The 20123-nt window shown below is 33.8% G+C and overlaps 3 protein-coding genes across 6 annotated transcripts; 2 read left to right on the top strand and 1 right to left on the bottom strand.

Moving 5' to 3' along the window:
- Positions 1-4235: 4235 nt before the first annotated feature.
- Positions 4236-7855, top strand: Uev1A (Ubiquitin-conjugating enzyme variant 1A). Of its 2 annotated transcripts, none has more exons than XM_018541784.1 (4): positions 4236-4532; positions 5956-6098; positions 6431-6556; positions 6650-7855. In XM_018541784.1, exons 1-4 carry the CDS (start codon positions 4508-4510, stop codon positions 6788-6790), a joined length of 435 nt encoding a protein of 144 aa, XP_018397286.1. In that variant the 5' UTR covers positions 4236-4507; the 3' UTR covers positions 6791-7855. The 2 variants fall into 2 exon arrangements, with proteins under 2 accessions (XP_018397286.1, XP_018397287.1); XM_018541785.1 differs by lacking the exon at positions 4236-4532 and adding an exon at positions 4643-4834.
- A 900-nt stretch (positions 7856-8755) lies between these two features.
- Positions 8756-11825, bottom strand: Cyt-c1 (Cytochrome c1). Its single transcript, XM_018541781.1, has 8 exons — positions 11531-11825; positions 10561-10608; positions 10169-10317; positions 9966-10098; positions 9701-9865; positions 9423-9536; positions 9177-9311; positions 8756-9099 (listed from the first exon to the last, which is right to left on the bottom strand). The coding sequence occupies exons 1-8, from the start codon at positions 11609-11611 to the stop codon at positions 8989-8991; spliced, it is 936 nt and encodes a 311-aa protein (XP_018397283.1). The 5' UTR covers positions 11612-11825; the 3' UTR covers positions 8756-8988.
- A 1492-nt stretch (positions 11826-13317) lies between these two features.
- Positions 13318-19463, top strand: tral (LSM14 family protein trailer hitch). 3 transcript variants are annotated; one of them, XM_018541740.1, is made up of 7 exons: positions 13318-13551; positions 15122-15276; positions 15412-15712; positions 16616-16808; positions 17046-17360; positions 17617-17793; positions 17987-19463. In XM_018541740.1, the coding sequence occupies exons 1-7, from the start codon at positions 13431-13433 to the stop codon at positions 18273-18275; spliced, it is 1551 nt and encodes a 516-aa protein (XP_018397242.1). In that variant the 5' UTR covers positions 13318-13430; the 3' UTR covers positions 18276-19463. The 3 variants fall into 3 exon arrangements, with proteins under 3 accessions (XP_018397242.1, XP_018397243.1, XP_018397244.1); XM_018541741.1 differs by having other exon boundaries at positions 17064-17360; positions 17987-19462; XM_018541742.1 differs by having other exon boundaries at positions 15412-15607; positions 17987-19461.
- The last annotated feature ends 660 nt before the right edge of the window (positions 19464-20123 follow it).

Below are 20123 nucleotides of genomic sequence, written 5' to 3'. Positions count from 1 at the left end.
AGAAAAATGCTCTCTCTCTCTCTCTCTCTCTCTCTCTCTCTCTCTCTCTCTCTCTCTCTCTCTCTCTATCTCAGTTTACTTTTTTCTTTTAAGTAACGATTATTTTAACAAAAATTATTTTCTTGATAAAATATGTTGTTTTAAAATATATTTATTACATATTTAAAAAAAATCTCATTATCATGTACTTAAAACAAGAATTTTTATTATTTTAAAGCATATTATAAAATTTTATTGAAGAACTGACTTAAATAATAACCAAATCGAATTTGTTTTAATTGAATATTCTTGATTAAGATATTAAATTTATTGTGTGATTCAAAATATATTTTGAATAAATTTGATTTGCTTATAATAAACTTATAATAAGTTTGCGGATATATGAAATTTTTTAATATTTAAAACAATATTATTTAATATATTTGAATGCAGCACATATTTTTTTGTACGGTTAGATTTGAAAAATCCTCAATAAAACGATAGCAAATCCTCTTATCTACATGCTCGCCGCGTTACCACGCGCGACACATAAATATGTGTGTGATTTATAGTTATTATTTCAGTTATATCTACTTTGACCGTAATTGATATTTTTCTTACTTAATTGATGTATAATTATTATTTAGAATAGAATATGGAATGTAAAATCTGAAAAAATGTGGAATTTAGAATATAGAAACATTATTTGAAACAATCAGTTGGTCCCTTTAATACAGTTTGTGTTTGTATAATTACAATACGCACTACATTAAATGAAATTATTAGTACAAAAAAATACGTACTGCATTCAAATATATTAAATAATATTGTTTTAAATATTTCAAAATTTCATATATCCGCAAATTTATTACAAGTTTATTATAAGCATCAATTTCGACGAGATTTCAATTCTATCTTGGTTAAGTATTATCCTATTTCTTATTATATATATTTTTCAGCGGTATAAAATGCAAATTCGTGGCATTGTTCGGAAAGTTAATAAAAAAAATATCGAACACGACACTTGCAATACTCATCCATTTACGCGATTAAATGCTCCGTGAACCATCGGCCAAATTCGAATGCACATAAATTATGGTTAACACAAGAAAACCATGTTAGTCTCAGACACGTAATGTAGAGGATAAAACGATTTCTTCCTCGAAGAGGGTTTTCTCCTTCGGATACGATTAGCCGGTTACGCCCTTCTGATAGGAAAACAAAGTTTGCTTCGAAAGGGTCTTTCCCTCATTTTCCACGAGTTACTAATAGTTACAGCGAATACACAGGTATATGCGGTCAGGACATACAGGCGATAAAATTGACGATTGTCGACTCTTTATAATTTTAACGATCTCGTGAATGCGCGATCAATGCCTAATAATCGACGCAAAGTAATAGCCAATCGTGTTGCCATGCAATAACATCAATAGCGACCTAACATAGACGATGAGCACGTTCGTGACATAATTTGGAAACACATTTTTGTGTACGATCGAGTCAGATGGTTAAAAAAAAATTTTTTAAACATTGTTTTAAGATAACTGTTAATTGAATATTAGTTGACTCTCTCTCTCTCTCTCTCTAAATATTTTTAATAAAAATTTTACGTAAAGTAATGATCTTTAATTTTTTTGGAATAGTTTTTATACATTTTTACATTACGCGACTTTTTGCTTCTTTCCACCACGGTCTCGGTAATTATCACCTTTAATGGAAGTTTCTTTTTAGGACAGCTGCATGTAAAAAAGCTGTTAACTAAATATTTTATCTTGCGCAAAGTAATCATTTTCAATTTTTTCGAAATAGTATTCTTCTATTCTTTTATTTGCTTCTTTCCGCTACTTTCTATAATCATGTTTAATAGGGGTTCATTTATCAAGAAACAGAGTGTCGATATAATATGACTTATTTGCCAAATGGATAACAATACCGAGGACATCTCATGTGTCCTCTTCTACCAGGGCAAATTAACTTTAACCTCGATTTAAATTACTCTTTTCTTAATGTTTAGAATTAGAAAAAATACAGAATCTCAACTGTGTGTGTGAAGATTGAGATAAAGTACATTAGAAGAAACATCTCAAGATGTTTTGTACGAATGTCCGTATTGAAGGTATTGAAAAAACTCTCATTATCTTACCACAAAACTAATCGTAATGATTTGCAAGTGTGGTAACAACGATCAATGTCAGGAACGTCCCCCATCGCGTATAAATGTAACGCCCCCATGCAAGCGAGACGCTGTCTCTTTCTCTCTTTCTCTCTCTTGCTCGCGATCGAAACAACAGATCCGACGTCGCCTAATGGATGGAGAGAGTAGCAGCGATTTGCCGTACTCCGGCTTCGCGTCGTTTGTCCGAGGGTCGACAATTCGGGTCGGGAATTGAACGGTTCCGGCGAAGACGAAATCCGGAGACTCTCGTTTCGGACCTCGTGCCGCGAGCGGGGTCAATGGCGTATTTACGTTTGTTTATTATGATGACGGTTCTTCCGGGAAGCCGGCGCTCCACCTTGTGCGATGACGACGCGATACCAACCAGCCGCGGAATGAAAACACAAACACAATAAAACCGTTATATGTACTCACCGCTCCGTCTCTTCCGACGTGGTCGTGCCACCCCTCGGGTAATCCACGGCGATGCGTACAAGGCTCCGGGAAGATGGAAGGGCTAGTGACCGTCTGTCGTCGTACGGTGCGTCTCTACCGCGAGGACGAAACCGGCGGCCACATCGCGCGCGCACGACGCTCGACGAGATGCATCCACGGTACGCGAACTGACAGCTATCGCGCGCCGTTCATTATCGGAGGGGAAGAGAGAGGAGAGAACCCAACCAACCACCTTCACCTGCGCTCGCGCCGCTCACGACTACTCCGCTCTGCTCTTGCGCGCGACCGGCCGGCAACAAACAGCCGCACCGCACCGCACCGCACTCTGCCCTCTCCCACTCCCTCTTCGTCACCACCTTCGCTACCACTGCTGAGCGCTGCCTCGTGCTTCGACCAATCGGTGTCTCGCTAATCTCGCTATTGGGATTCTCGTCCGCCATAATGTTGTTCCGACTATTAGGCGCGCCAAAAATAAAATTTCTTGGATCTGTTTTTTGTGTGTCTGTGAACACTAGTGTACACTTTTGAAACCTCAAGCAAGATAGTATATTTAACATGTGACGAAAGAGAGTGTGCTGTCTAGTACAGGAATCAAAAACAGATCTCTTGATTGAGGAATCAAAATAGATGGAATGAATACGCGAATAGCTATTGTTTTAATTCATTACGATTCAATTGTTACGAATTATTTCGTTTTGTCATCTGGGGAAAATATGTGCGCCCCATTCAAATGAGCATTCATTCCTTTGAAGTAACTCTTGATAAAACAAAAACATTTTGCTGTTATTGGGTAATTTCACAAATCTAATTAATTGTTGAAAATATTTATTAAGTATAAATTGAAACTTTTTTAATGAAAAAAGAACTGATGCATTTTTATTTGAAAAAACGGTAATACAATTGTATCTTGCTTTTTATATTTCTGCGAAGCACTTGACAATGTTCGTATATGTATATTTCGTGAGGGTATATAAAAGTGTTTTGTGCATTTTATATTTCTCAAATACTAAGACTGACAATTAATCTTAATTATTATTTAAATTACAAAATGTATATGAAACTTTGAATCTTTCCATTTTAAATACAAAATACATAATATTTTTGTATGTGCAGTACCGCTGAAATACAAAATATAAAATACACTTTTATTGTAAAAACTGTGTTTTATATAAAAGTATTTCAAATACATGCCAGCCCTGCATTATACATATACTATTGCATATAAGAATATCAAATATAATATTACAAACAATAATGACTGAATATTGCTTTAAAAAATTTGGGGAACGCAAGTTGCTGATTGACGACAAATTTCTATAATGGCAGTTTTATTAATAATATAATTTTTAATTATAATCTAATTGATCCATTGAATAATAAATAATCGTAGAATAAAAGCCTAAAACTTGGTCTTTTGGTCAACGGCGCGACACAAATCGTTAAATCCGGGATGTGTCCCACTTGAGGCTTACACTTCCGAGTGTTATTTATCCTTGTTAAACGTTGGATAAACAACAAATGATTCCATAAGCGGTTGTGAAGTTGAGAGGAGCGTGTGCGGTTAATCCACGAACGCGACGGACGTGATCTAGAGAGCGACTAGTCCGTGGGCGATCTCTCGCGCGGAGCGGAGCGGAGGCGAGCGCGGAGGTTGGTTGGCTGAATACTCTCATTTCTCTCGCGCGGAGCGGAGTGTACATATTTTCGTTATCGGGTGGACACGGCGCACACACGCTGTCTTGGTCGCCCCGCGCCGGATTACCGCTCAACGTCCGACGGGTGATGAGAAACTCGCGCCGCAATTAAAAAGGCCGCGCTAAGCTCCACGTGAGTGACTCGCCCGCATACGGTGCTCGCTCGCCCCGTTGTACTTTAGGGGGGACAAAAAATACGGTGCCTCGCCAGAAATACGAGATCATGGCGGTGCCCAACAGCGGTGTAGGTGAGTTACTTATTTTATTTGAACGGCCAGTAAACACCCCGGGTTGATTCTCCTCCTCGGTTCTCCCCTTTTTAATCAGATAATGAGACCCGAGGTGGGACGATGCGACGATTGTCGGACCCGGCACTCTCGTGCTATACGAATTGACAGAGGATGTCGGGATCGCGAACCGCCCGTATTTCTCGTGTAACGAGTCACCGAGACGGTAAACTCGATAGTACATCCGTCGCGAGTCGGTATCGTCCTCCCGCGATTTCGTCGACTCTTCTCGGAACCCGCGAATCACCCGAAACGGCGAAAAGGTTAACCATGCTCAATCTCTACTCCTCATACCATAACCTGTATCGGCGCGAACATCGTTTCAGCTGTTGTAACTGTATTATAATTACTTATATTAATAAGTGCGACAAATCTTGTTTTTAAAAATAGAATTTCGATCTTTAAAGTTATTTGTCTAGAATCTATTAGATTTAATGAATTACGATTATATAGGATTATACATTCTTTATTATCCGTGGCTATAAGCAGTATAAACTATAAAGCACCTTCAAAAATTGAATGTAAACGTTTTATATCTAACGAAAAATAATATTTATTTGTGTGACAATTTTAACATGTATCTTTCTTTGCTTTTATTATTGGTACTATTCTTTTGAAGGAATAATTCGGGGATATTTTATATTTATGATCAAGGCTATATGTTATCCTACGTAATACTTCTCCAAGGGATGTTCTGGGGAATAATAATATCTTTAGAATGTATAAAGTTAAGATATAAGAAAAATATCTATTATTAAGACATTTCTCGGAGAATTGTATTGTGTAAGATACAGTTCAAGGATTTTAGTAACTCTCTTTAATTTCTTAATTAATCTTATAAACCAAATATATGTGAGATAAAGATCAAAATCAAACCTGTTAATTACAGTCATGTTTTAATGTAGGATAGTTTTCAAGAGACATAGATGATACAATGAATCATTATATTTTAGTGGGCTTCCTACAATAAGCTATTACCTGAGCTTATGTATTAAACCGTAAGAAATTGACCAATCACAATCAAATGACAGAAGAATAATTGACTGACATTGATCAATTTCTTAAGGCTTAGGTAATATAGTTGTAGTTTTCTTCTAATATAATTAATTAATAGCTCCTGCCTTCCTGAGAGTTTTGGAGACAACACAGGCAATAGACTGTAGAAAGTTCAGTCTTATTTGTCAATAATAAACAATAATGAAGTGATCACTGTGTCATACTATGACTTTTGCTGGAAAGCACCAATATATTACCAATTCTGAAAATCGATAATTTACTTTATGTATATGATAGAGTTTCAATCTAGCATTGTATATCAGAATGCAATTTACGAGTTAATTGTTCTTATAACAAGCCATACATCACTTTTCAAATCCTGTTTCAGTTATGCCCCGAAATTTTCGACTCTTGGAAGAGCTCGAACAGGGCCAGAAAGGTGTAGGTGATGGTACGATCAGTTGGGGCCTCGAAAACGATGATGACATGACCCTTACGCATTGGACTGGTATGATAATTGGACCACCTAGGGTAAGATACCTTTTATTAATGTCAAGAAAATTCAAATACTCAATCTAATCTACATTGTAATATTTACGTTAAATGTATGTATTTCTGATTTTTCTCACCTCTCAGTATCAGATAAAATTTTTGTGATGCTTAAAAATAAATTGTTAAAAACAATTTATTACAAAAATAGTTTGAGTACTAATATCAATTTTATATATATATAGTATTGCTAAAATATATTGGAACAAAAATATGACTGAAAGAATTAATTGCATCAAAATGTGGAAACATATATTAAAGCTTAAAGAAATATTTTGTTGATGTATGATAATATAATATATCATATCTTTTAGACACCATATGAAAATAGGATGTATAGTTTGAAAATTGACTGCGGTCAAAGATATCCAGATGATGCCCCTAATGTAAGATTTTTAAGCAGAATCAATATGAATTGCATTAACAGTGCAACTGGAGCTGTAAGTATACAAAATTGCAATGTACATTTATATATAATATTAAGACAAAGAACACATATACTTGATATAACGTTCATGAAATTTTCATACAAGGTGGATAATCGCAGTGTTCCGGTCCTTGCAAAATGGCAACGAGAGTACACAATTAAAACAGTTCTTCAGGAACTCCGTCGTTTGATGACGTTGAAGGAAAATATGAAACTTTCTCAGCCTCCGGAAGGCAGCACTTTTTAGCCTAACCGTATGAACAGAGATATCTTCCTTTTTGCAATAGCATGAGGCGAGATTTAATAAAGGTACCAAATAATATTAAAAGGTGCCCGCTGAAAATATATGTTAAAAAAGAAACTAAAAAAAACACGAAAAAAAAACAGCTTTGCGAAAGAAAGGAGGTAATAGCTTGGAAAGTTGAATGAGTGTATCGAGTTCATGTATAGATTAGATAGAAAAAAATGACAAAAACGCATTTGTCAAGCACAGCTGATTCTTTGTCGGAATTTTTCACTAAAAGTAGTAGTATTTCCCTGGAATCCCGATTTCATTGCATATACTATTATACATTATATTCGCGCACGAGATAATTCAATGCGATGCGACATAATTTAAGAAAACTTTACTCCAGCTTTTCAAGCTAGTACAATGTAAAGCGGAAAAAAGTCCATATTTTGAATCTTAAAAAACTGGAGACACAGATTATGTAATAAAAATGAATAATCAGTAAGAATAACTTATGTCTTTGAAGTTTTTTAATGAGAGGAGAGTAATGTGTCTGGTATTGCAAACCGTTTTAAGATTTCTGTTTGCGCGCCAGTGCCATTTCATCTCTTGCAGAGGTGTGTTTCTCTCTCACTTAGTGCTGCGGCAGAAAATTTGTGAATTTTGGACCATTATAATTCTGTACGTCTATTTTACTTTTCCGTGCTGCTGCATATACTGTTTAAACTAGTGATCTATTATACAATGAAGTAACATACACACACATGTTCGAAAAATTATATCTTTAAAAACGGCCTCTCTTTCTCTTTCACGCCAAACGAATTGCGTTTCGTAATTGATGAGGAGACGTCGCTTTGTAATCGAAGCATGCATAAATGACAATTTGATTTATAATATTTCGTATATAGCGAACAATATACAATACTGCATGGCAAAGTACATCAATATATGAAGCATCGTGTGAATGATGAGATTCAGTCGATGTCATATTTAGACATATTGAAAGTATACTATCCAATGTGTATTTAATTGTTTAAATACAACAAGATTATAAAGTATGCAGATAAATAACGCTTATTGTCTAACCCAAAAGCTTCATGATTGATGTATTATTGTGAATATTAATTTTGTTATAATTTTTTTTAATATCTAAATCATGTATAATTTCTGATACTACTTTGTAAAGTGCAGGAGTTGCATATTAATTGTGACAAAATCAGTTTTAATCATTAGTGCAATCACAACTATAAATTCATAGGTATTGTTACCGAAAATCGAATATATGCAGTCTATTAACGATTAATAATGATGAATATGTTCCAGCAAAGAAATAAATATTACAATGTTAGTTCGAGATTTATATTATTCAATTAATCGAAAGAATGTTTTATACCTATAAAGTTCCACCAAAGTAGATTTTGGAATATCTCCATGTTTGATTGTACAAAATTTATCGATTACTCGAGTGAAAAATATACATACCTCTTTATCCGCTTTGCATTTCAGTATTACACTATCGATAATATAATAGTGTAATTTATAAATCATCCTATTAAAAGAATAACAAGTTATAGCTCCATGTGGACGAAAACAAGCTTAAGGAGAATAAAGTGATTTCCTTAGAAGTAAGTGTTTCCTGTATTTCTTACCTATATGTTAGCGACTTTTTTTTAACTTTTGAATAAATCGTTGCTTTATTGAAACTAAATGACTCTGTAACATATTCAGACTTTTGCACATATTTTATCCCCGTGTATTAATCTTCGAAAATGGGTTGGATGAAAACTTAATTGAAATAACTTATAAAAAATATTACATAATCACATAATAAACTTACCAATAATAAATAAGAATAATATATTTAGTCAGTTAAAATAATTTTTGATCTTGTATAGACTGAAATGTCCATAAATACTTGATACATTTTGTGAATTGCTTAAAACTAAAAATAAATCATGTGTCTCATCGAAGGAATGGACATTGTTCATGTTTAACAATTTATTTAAATCAGACGATGACTCCATTTCGTATAACTATGTACAATGTTTAATTTAATAGATTTTGGTAGTGATGACAAATTGACAGTTCGTCAAATATATGAATAAATTTAAATCTTCAGAGAGGAGCCACAACTTGCCGGATATATTGCTTAAATTGCGAAACTACAGTCTGATACCAGCACAAAAGCTAACATCACGGCGTCAATTTCCATTTGGCTAACGGTATTTTTTGGGGACAAACATTAGTTTTGTACTCTTTACAGTCATCCACTTGTGTCGTTTGAAGTAGTATGAAGTAACCAAGAGAATTGCTAATATTCCAATAGCCTATAAATAATCAACATTAAAATAATTACAATAAAATGACAAAGTAAAATAAAATTTGTAGTGAATATTCAGTTCACCTTAATAGTCATTTGTTTTCGCTCGTCAAATTCATGATTGGCAGTCCACATTAGGAATGTGGTAATATCTTTTGCTACCTGAGAAGCAGTTGCTGGAGTACCATCTTCATATTCTAAGACTTCGTTATAAATAGCCTATACGAAGGAGTAGAATTGATTTATTATCATTATTTTTATTATCATTAATAAATGTATCAAGTTCAATTGTATATCAGTTTCAATATTTAAAAAATGTGAATAACCTACCTGTGCCATACTAATAGCACCACCTGGAAAATATGGATTAAAATATTGTCCTTCCATTAAAGTTACACCAGCTGGTGCATCACAATATCCAGTTAGTAAAGAAAAAACATAATTCTGAAACGTGTATTATATATATTTAGTTAAATGTAAATTGTAGTATTTTAATAGAAGTATATACATACATGGTATATAAATATATCAAAAATTTTAATGAAAATTGATTAAAAATTTAATTTTTTGATTGCACAAATTTCATATATTACTAAAAATTTACTTGCCTCTCCATCGTGCCTGGCATTTATCATGTAAGATAAATCAGGTGGATAAGCACCATTATTCGCTGCTCTTGCAGCTTCTTCATTCGGATATGGAGATGGCACATAATCAAACAATTTTCCTGGACGTTTAAAATACTCTCCTGCTTCGTTAGGGCCATCTTCTATCTATGTATCACACAAAAGTTCGTCATTACATTAAATCTTATATTTTACACAATTATAAACATACGAGATATTTTTTATAGTAATATTATAAAAGATGTACCATGACTTCTTCCGCGAGAGCTTTGGCTTCTGCTTCGGTATGAGTAACATCAACGAGATGACGGTATGCTACATACTCCAAACTGTGACAAGCTGCACACACGTTCTTGTAGACCTCCCATCCACGTCGCATACTACAAAATATAGATTAAGAACAATAGTAATACATACGCATCATTCATTGTTAGTATTTAAGAATTATACCTAGCATGATCTAATGAATTAAACCATCCATAAAAGTCCCATTTGTATGTTGGAGGATGAGCTATCAAATCAGCAGCTCTTACCGAGCTATCTAAAGCATATATGAGGGCACTGATGCCTCCGGCAGTTACTCCTAAGCATGTTAATAACTGTAATTAAAAACGTTACAAGTAGGTTTTGTCATTTTTTTAATAACATAGTTTATATAATATTGTTGTTACATATTATATATATATATAACATTATCATATACTGAAAATATCGGTAAAACTGTAGTCTATCCTAACTTACTAACATATGCAGTTTGAGGGAATGCAAAGTTGATTCTGATAAAAAAGGAATTGGATATGGTTGGGATATTTCTTCAACCAAGCTAAATTAAATTCACATACCATTTTCCGACTCCTAGGCCATTCTTTTACAGTGGAAAAATTACTGGTCTGTAAAAACAAAATTTAAAGTTTAAGTATACAAAGTTTAACATATTTCACAATAGGGAGAAACTATTTGCAATATTACTCTACACATATCTTTCATATTTCTATTTTCTTCCTTTACATACAGTACATTTGATTTTACCAAAATTATCTTAAATTTAAATATATATATTTTTAATAATTATTTAAATAATATATATATTCCTTATTTTTCTATATATCATTCAAAATATATATTGTCGTTATAAAATATTTACAAGAGAGATATAGCTTTTATATATCAAATACAAATCGATCAATTTAATGATTGTTCAAGTTAAAGATTACTACATGTTCTTATATTAATATACGTATAAAACAAACTTATTAATCTTAATATGACATAATCAAGTAACAAGGAGTACACTTAATGAACTGTTTACCATAAGTACTTTCTTTGATCAAAAACTGATAATTGATGACAATTGACAGTATAATTATGTCTACACAATTAGGCGATAAAATTCATGTATACAGATTTGTTGTGACAGCGCTCGTGAACAATACATATTCGCTTGTGTCACTGGCCGCGAACAATGTATCGGTAATGCATGTTTGATATCATGGCAGTATCCCGGATTTTCTCGATATCGCTCATTATTACATAACATCTGTTGAAGTACTGTCGAAACAGTCACCGTGTTGACGTCGCGTGCCTTCAAGCCGTTTGTCGACGTCCGATGTGCATGAACGTTCCGTCGGGCGCGAAATCGCCGAAAAAGGTGTGACATTAGCAGCCGACAATATCGTACCCTCAGCGCGAGGCCGCGGGTCAATATTGGTTAACATCAGGTATGTTAACATGAACGTCGCGATGCTGCGAGGATTTTCGCAAGGCAACGCACGTGGTTATTTAGAAATTGAAAATCAGTATCCATTTACTTACCTGGCCGATTAACGTGCCGTAATTCGATTTCAGAAGACCTGATTTACAAATTCGACCTAACGTCGCCGCCATGTTGGCCATAGATGCAATGAAGGGTTATGCTAGTCAATATACGATCCGCTGGATGTTGATGGATGGATTGACGAAGTGTTACTTTCGTAATTATCACAAAAATCCTCCCGTGATTATTCCGATTTGTCGGATCGGTCGTGAGGATCTAAAAGAGAGGTTAAACGTCAGTGCAAAGACGGGAGAACACCGTGAAGATGACCTCGGTCGGCGGACCCGCACAGGTTCGCCAACACAATCGCATCGCGACATGAACGATCACGCGCTTGAACTTGAACGCGATAATAATGTGCGTTTATAATATGCGGAATCTAGATTCACACGTGTGTCATTTTTTTATTATATTTACGTTACCATATTAAATTATATTTATATTATATTTATTATATTGTATTATATCTGTTATATTTATTTAAGTTATATATTTGAATAATGTTGAATTCGGTCACTTGTATTACTTTCTAAAATCTAAATTAGTGCACGCATTTCAAAAAGGTTACTTTATATATAAAATATCTAAGTACAGTGGCGTAATATATAATCATCAATTTTAACAATGAAATCATAAATGTACGTTCAATTAAATATAACGATGTCATTATTGAATATTTAATTGTTCAAAATATATTTATCTGCTTTTATATTTAACTTTGTTAATTTCACATGTAGCACTTTTAATATTCATTAATCTAGTATAATACAGTGACTAAATTTGCTATAAAATAAAATATAAGTCTATGAAAAAAAATTGGTTTTATCTCATACAAATACTTACTCTAACACACGCACCGCATCAACTCTCTTTCTCTCTTTCTCTTCTAAAATCAAGACATAACATAATCAGAGTTGAATCTGAAAATGAAGTTTAGAATCCATCAATTAAATAATGTATGATTTTTTAAGAAAAAATTAAAAAATGGAACCAGATGAGTGTCATTTTATCTCATATATTGTTTTTATTAACATTTAAACAAAAATATTGAAAAAATACATTTTTAAAGACTGATTTTTAAAAAGTAGTCTGGATGTATCTCATAAATATTACACGGTGCAATGGTATTGCATATTTCTATAAAGCCATATTTTCAATTATCTCTCTCTCAGTCAATAATATCCATACATGGCATTCGTAGGAACATATCGTCATATATATTACATACATATTATACATGAATAATATTATAAATCATACAATTTATTAATACTTAGACACAATGAAAAAAACAAGGACTAACAAATTTTACCTATCAGAAACTGGATACATTGAGATATATGGTTTCTAATTGGTTAAAACTGCATGATTACTCCTTATTATTTTTTATTCTTTTCATATTGTATTTGAGCTCTCATTCTATTGCAGACTAAGTAATTGGATGATTGAATGGATGATGATAGTCGCTGATGTTGGTAATCTATAATTATTCCTCGTCATTGTTGATAAAATAATTACAAAATAGGGGCTGTTTGAATAATATCTCATTTATCGTACGACAAATTTTTCAAGCATATTGGTTAAAAAAAATAGACAAGTTTTTTAATTTCAACAAATAATATCTCGTCTATAATACAAATTAAAACAATTATGCGATAAATAAAATGGTACCCTTTATGTATTCACAGTCACACTCCTGCGACGCGACGAAAATATTTTCGCCATTTGAGGATAGGGCATATTGAGGATAGAGTATTCGGGCGCATGCGCTGCGCGTCGTTGGCACTCTTGGCAAGTAGTCCGCCGCCGACTATTGCTGTCAGCTGGACGATCCCGTCAGATGGTGTCGTGAATCCCGTAAAATCACATCGATCGGAGCACGACGGAGTCAAAGTCAAGATGAGCGGTGGTATGCCAGAGCTGGGCTCGAAGATCAGCTTGATCTCGAAGGCGGATATTCGTTATGAGGGCCGTTTGTTCACCGTCGATCCACAGGAATGTACGATTGCCCTGGCTAACGGTGAGTAGCACGGCGGAAATCCAAGATGGACTCCCGCCGCACCGCATCATCCCGCCGCCGCCGCCGCCGCCACTGCCACTACTATCGCCGCCGAGATTCTCGTATCCCACGTTTCTCTCGTTATCCGTTCCTCGAGATCGTCCACTTGACCGATCGGCTGGAGTCCCCGCGAAAGTTCCCCGGGAACATCTTGCCGGGTCTCCTTGTCGTCCGTGTCACTGGGCGCGGGAATCTTTACATTCCTATTGTCGAAAATAAATGTAGGGGTCATATATCCGTGACTCCGCGCGGAAAGTCGCGAAATGCACGAATTCAAAGTCTCATCCGGACCGTTTGTCATTCTGCCGGCTCCACGCCGACCGCGTCATCGAGTCACGTACCGACGCATGGAGAGTCTGTGGGAAAAGTTGCCGACACCCGCGATCCGGCGGCATCGCGTTGCAAAACAATCGGGGTCGCGACGACCTGTAATCCTATCACAATGTATGTTTCTCGAAGAATCAATGTCGGAGCTTCATTGGCCCTAATTTTCTTGAGATGATCCATCAATCGTGCCAATGCATCGCGCGTTTTAATCCGCATTTTTGGCGCAAACACCCAATACCGGTACTGTTACGGATCGTCGCTTGATCTGCGTGAGATTAATAATGATTACGATCAGCAGAAAAAACAGCTTTGTAAAATTCTTAATATAATTGGTCTTGTTCTTAGCAATCATTAAAGTTACCGGATGTCTTATGGGCCTTCTACAATAAGCCGTAAATCACAAATCATAAGTCATAAGCTAGAAATGGACCAATCACAGTCGTCAATTTTTTTAGTTTCTTACTTCCGATTTATGACTTATGGCTTATTGTAGAAGGCCCATTAAACCGTTGAAATTTTTACAATGTTAGTACTAAATTATCGATACAATAGTAGTACATAAATCTGGCAATTCTAAAAATCTAATACGGATTTTGACAAACACAAGTTCACCGTATAATACTTTACCAGTACTCTAGAACTCAAGTGATTATCTGTTAGTACGTTATTGATGCTGAAGGTATAATTTTGAATTTAGGTTTGGTATGTATAACGTTTGTATGGAATGTTTGTCTCTTTCTTCTGTTGAATGTTTACATGTCCTTGTCTCCTTGTCCTCTTGATTCTACTGAATAGATAGTGACTTTGGAAAATATTTCAGTTAGGAATAAATATTATTCTTGGAAATGTACTATTGGTGTTACACATATAAAAGAAACATAGATATATAATTTCTCTTTCCACGATTGATATTAATTAATGTGTTAAAACAATAGATACTGCACAAGTATATTTTCTATAATAAATTAATGTAACCTAAATATATTAGTACTGTTAATATAAAGGATTTGAATTCTGATATTTAATATACTATTTTTATATATATTTATATTATTTCAAGTATTATAAATAAACAAATATAGATCTATTTAATTAAAACTCATTTAATAATCTAGTAATAAAAATTTAATTCATGTAATAGAAAGTTGTGATAGTGAGTCTCTAATTATGACAGTTTGAAATAACTAAATCGTTACTTTCGTAGTGCGTTCCTTTGGTACTGAAGATAGAGAAACTCAACTTCCTGTGGCACCACAAAATCAGGTATATGAGTACATTCTGTTTCGCGGATCAGACATCAAAGACATCAGAGTCGTCAACAATGTTAGTTCTATCCCCAATGATCCAGCTATTGTGCAGGTAATTATTCAATTTTTAGATTCTTTATCTTTTAAATTCGACAGAATGTAAATATGATCGATAAAACCTAAAAGCAAAATCAATTGTATTAAATAATGATGAATTTTAGCTGACTTTGGTTATCATTGTTCGTAGATGACGGTGCAGCCATCTATGGGTCAGCAGTCGTATCAACCACAGCCCAGCTATGCTCATCCGATGATGGGCCAGATGGGCCCGATGGGTGGCCAATATGGAGCCCCCTATGGTATGGGTATGGGAGCCATGGGCCCGGTAATGGGAATGCCAACTGCAGCTAGAGATCCTCGCGGAGCAATGAATAAACAGCCAAGTGAGTTGAGCTTGGGCTCTGCTGAACCCAATGCCATCTCTATCCCAAACTCACTGCCAACGGCCAATATCGACCCATTACCAAAAGATCAATCTCTGGAAGATGGTAACTGTTTTTGCTATGAAGTATCCCTTGCCTTGCTGGCATGCTTGTTGCTGCTCCTGTTTTGGTAATGCTTTTTTATATCGCGCTTCACGTTACCAGAAAATGGCATAAATTGTTATGCATTCTGGAATACGTATGATATGTATGTAATATGTTATGATATATTTTAATATTTTGTTAAATACATCATTTATAATTAACGTTATAATAACAAATTTGGAATTCTACTAACAAAAGTCTACTATCTTTCTTGCACATTTACGTAGATTTTTAATATTTTGCAATCTTCATGCTTCGCTTATGTGCTATGTATATTTTCTATGTATATACATATACTCTTATGTGCTATGTATAGTTTCTATGTATATACATATACCCATTTTAATGAAATATAATTTTAAATGAGTAAATATCATTGTGTACTTATATGTATGATAAAATTTGTATATTTTGAAATTTTTGTATTTTTGTAAATTTAAAAATTCTTTAAAAATACACATATATTTATTTATAAAAATTTTGATCTGTATATATGTAATTTGGTTTACGTTTCTCTTTTAAAATCGATAGAAAATATTTTTGCATTTGCATGCTTTTTTTTCAATTTTATTTCATTTACGCTTAAATTATAATGTAACAAAATAGCAATTACAGTAACAATAAACAATAATAGTTGTTTATACAAATCCTCTAGAGATTTATTTTAGAAACGCGAAACTTTTGTAGAAGTTAGTAACAATTTTTCATTTCGAACTTTGTGTGGGAATGAAAAGTTTGTCTTTATTTTCTTATACTAAAGTTTCGTGTTGGACTAGAAATGCTTGCAATTTTGGTCGGTTATTTGGTCTCCTTATATTAATAAAAATTTATTGATTATATGACATTTACATATTGCGATAATAGGTGTACTAGACCTCATCAGTGGTGGTTCTCGTTCTACCACTCCTACATCATCCCTATTGACAAGGAAAAGTCCAACTATGGATCAAGGTATTCAGGTAGGACACGAACAACAGCAGCAGGGCAATAACATTGGCAAATTGAATGACAAGACAAATATCAGGACCGTCCAACCGCCTCGTCGAGATCATGATAGGTATCTCATTTAGGAAATTAATTTTCTATAAATCAAATTAATTTTTATATAAATGAAAATCATAATTTTATGCATATAATAGTTTTATTTTTCTAGAATCCTAATATTAGAAGCACTTTACAATTTTTTATTTGCTTTATTTCTTTATTTATATAAGCATAAAGCGATTCTACATAGACTTATATTATTGTTAGTTGTTGAGCTGATGATACAGCTTCACAAAATTTTGATAAGTAGTTTTTTAATAATGTTTAGTCACGGAGGTACCAAAAACAACGCGGGTATGTCTCATTATAATGATTCGAAGAGGGACATGAAACAAGATGGCCAGAATCAAGGTCATATGCAGGGTGGTCGAGGCAACCGTGGTGGTTGGGTAAACCGCGGTAACATGAGAGGTCGAGGAGGTCGAGGAGGACGAGGACGTGGTGGTTTCCGTACGAATCAAGCAAACAACAGCTTGCCAGTAACAACAGATGGTATGAAGGCTAAGATGAAATTTGATGGTGACTACGATTTCGAACAAGCTAACACTCAGTTCGAGGAATTAAGGTGAGCATAAAGTTTCGCTATAAATACTGATGATTGATTCTGCATGGTTATGTGCCGGATTTATTTCAAGTAATTGTTGAAATGATCAATGTGGATACCATGCAAAAGTAAAGTTTAATGCGAATTTAAAGCAATTGTAATTTCAAACAATACATATTGTTTACGCATCGCATTAACATTGTTTTATAAAATTATGTTTCTATGATATACTGTATATGTAAGTATATTGTTATAACATATATACGTTATATTGTAGGTCGCAATTCGCGAAAACGAAGATCGATGGTACTGACAATGAGAAGAAAGACGACAGTGGAAACGAAACAGGTGCTGGTGAAGGTGAACCTGAGGAGGAACCGGAAATTGTTCACTATGATAAGTCGAAATCATTCTTTGATAATATTAGCTGTGAAGCTGTTGAAAGGAGTAAAGGGTAAGCTTTGCCAAGAATATTTAATAAATATAATCATCACGTAGGTGTATAAATTCAAAGCACAGCTATAATTTTTAATTTTTTCTTAAATGGAAGAAAATTGTATTATATACGATTGTTGTCTCTCATCGATATAATTTTATAATACACTTTACATCGTGAAATGTTTTGTAGATGATATCAATTTTTCTAGGCGATTCCAACGCACGGATTGGAGAACAGAACGAAAACTGAATTCAGAAACATTTGGTGTAGCTTCTACAAGACGCGGTACATTCCGCGGCCGTGGTTACTACGGTCGTGGAATGGGAGGCATGTTCAGAGGTAGTGGTGGTGGCAATAACGCTGGATTCCGCGGTGGTTATCGAGGTAGCAGAGGCGGTAATCGTAAACCCGCTAATCAACTACAGAATAACACGGGGAGTCAAAATCGCGCGACCAACGAACAGTCTGCCTCTCAATCGCAGGCAAAAGTTATCTAAATAAAAAAGGAATCTAATTTGTCACCGGTATGGCGTGAAAAAGTAAAATATGCCGGGGAGAGTATAAAGCGATGTACTGCTATGTATAAGTATACACAACTATAGATTAAGATTTTTACGATATGTGCTCTACGTCGTGGACTGATTTGGGTTAGAATTTGGCAGTCAACTAACAGAAAGATACGTACGGCCGGATTAAATGTAGATTATATTATATAACAAAACACATTTGCAATCGCCAAACCGGTGATTACGTATTAGGTGACAAGAATCGCACATATGGACGTTGCTGGCGCATATGACTCTTTGCATCGATATTTTGCGGCTAGATGAACGAAGAAGGTACTTTTAGGGACAAATTTTCTTACCGCTTAATCGACAATGATCACGATGAATTGGCCTTACAAGAATTAGATTATTTTTTTTTTTAGAAAAGTGAAGTCAATTATGATCAGAATGTTCCTTGATCTTTTTTACATATAATACTTATTTATGTGGATTCAGATGTCTAAATAGTTAGGGGAAGAAGTTATACTTGTAAGGAGGCTAGTTATAAGTTTTACTTGAAATATGTCTGTCAATAAAATTCTTAATGAAATAATCTGAATTTATAAATAATAGTGTATTTGTTCGTAGTTAGGGAAAAAATTGTACAATTCAATCGTGATCATTTTTCAGTCGGTTTTCTCAAAACTTGACTATAAATAATTATGGAATGGCTTTATGATGATGGTGACTTGATAATACTGGTCGTTATGGAATAGCTGGTTTGTATCCGTATATCGGAAGTGAATGGTAATAGACGTGCATAAAAGTACTTTCTCGTCAAAGTATGTAAAAATCGATTGTATCTAATTGCATTTGTCGAGAATAGAAATATTGTGAGCTATATAGTACAAGATAAATCTGATAAAAATATTTTTTTCTTTTGTTTTGGTTTTTTTGAGTGTACGCGCAGACAAAATTTTTCGAGTTCTCGGCATAAAGTTCATATAAACGTATAATTTTATTAGGGTGGATGAATATAATTGGGAAATAAGTGAAAGCCAGTTTATATGAAAATTTTTGTATTATTAAATTGTAATCTTATGGTCCGCCTACTCTTTCTTTGCAAGATCTGCATCTAAAATTATGAAAGATGTAAGCGTCAATCTTATTGTAAGCAACTAAGTTCTAAATCATGTTATAGAATTGTCATCGTGTTTTGCAAATAAGGATTCCTCGATTGCTCTCATATGTGTAAGAGTAGCTTAATTAGTAAAACTATAAAATAAATATCTACAGTATAATCAGTAATTAATTATATCAAACATGAAATTTATATAATGCTTATTAAAATTAATTGTTTTAGAAAATTGTTATCTTTAATCGGTATTTTGTCAATTTGTTTTTTTTTTGTTTTATTAACTCCAAAACTAGTATAATAATACTTATTCCAAGGAAAATTTGTATTCAATATACATGTATATACAAACAGAAAATACTAAAAATAATAATTTATTATTAAATGACATAATATTCTATTACTATATTATGTACAATAATGACTATACATGTATATTCAAATGAAAATAGTTAATCTATTCTCTACATAAATTTATTCAATTATCATTTTTGGAATAGCGGTTTATTAGCGTATGTAAATGGAATCCAATGCACGGGATGCAAATTTGGAAGCTTATGACAAGATTTTCAAAGCGTTAAACGCATAAAAATAATTTATTCGTCGTAATTTGATTATAATTATTTACGCGCGCACGCGCTCTCGAAGAATCCTTTTGAATACACGAAGACGCTGTGGGTAGAATTGTGTTAAATGGCGATGCAAATAAGAATAAAAGCATGATA

The sequence above is a fragment of the Cyphomyrmex costatus genome, unplaced genomic scaffold (genome assembly GCF_001594065.2).
Source record: "Cyphomyrmex costatus isolate MS0001 unplaced genomic scaffold, Ccosl1.0 scaffold30, whole genome shotgun sequence".
In the NCBI taxonomy this organism is placed as follows: Eukaryota; Metazoa; Arthropoda; class Insecta; order Hymenoptera; family Formicidae; genus Cyphomyrmex; species Cyphomyrmex costatus.
This window is presented reverse-complemented; position numbering and strand designations above follow the sequence as displayed.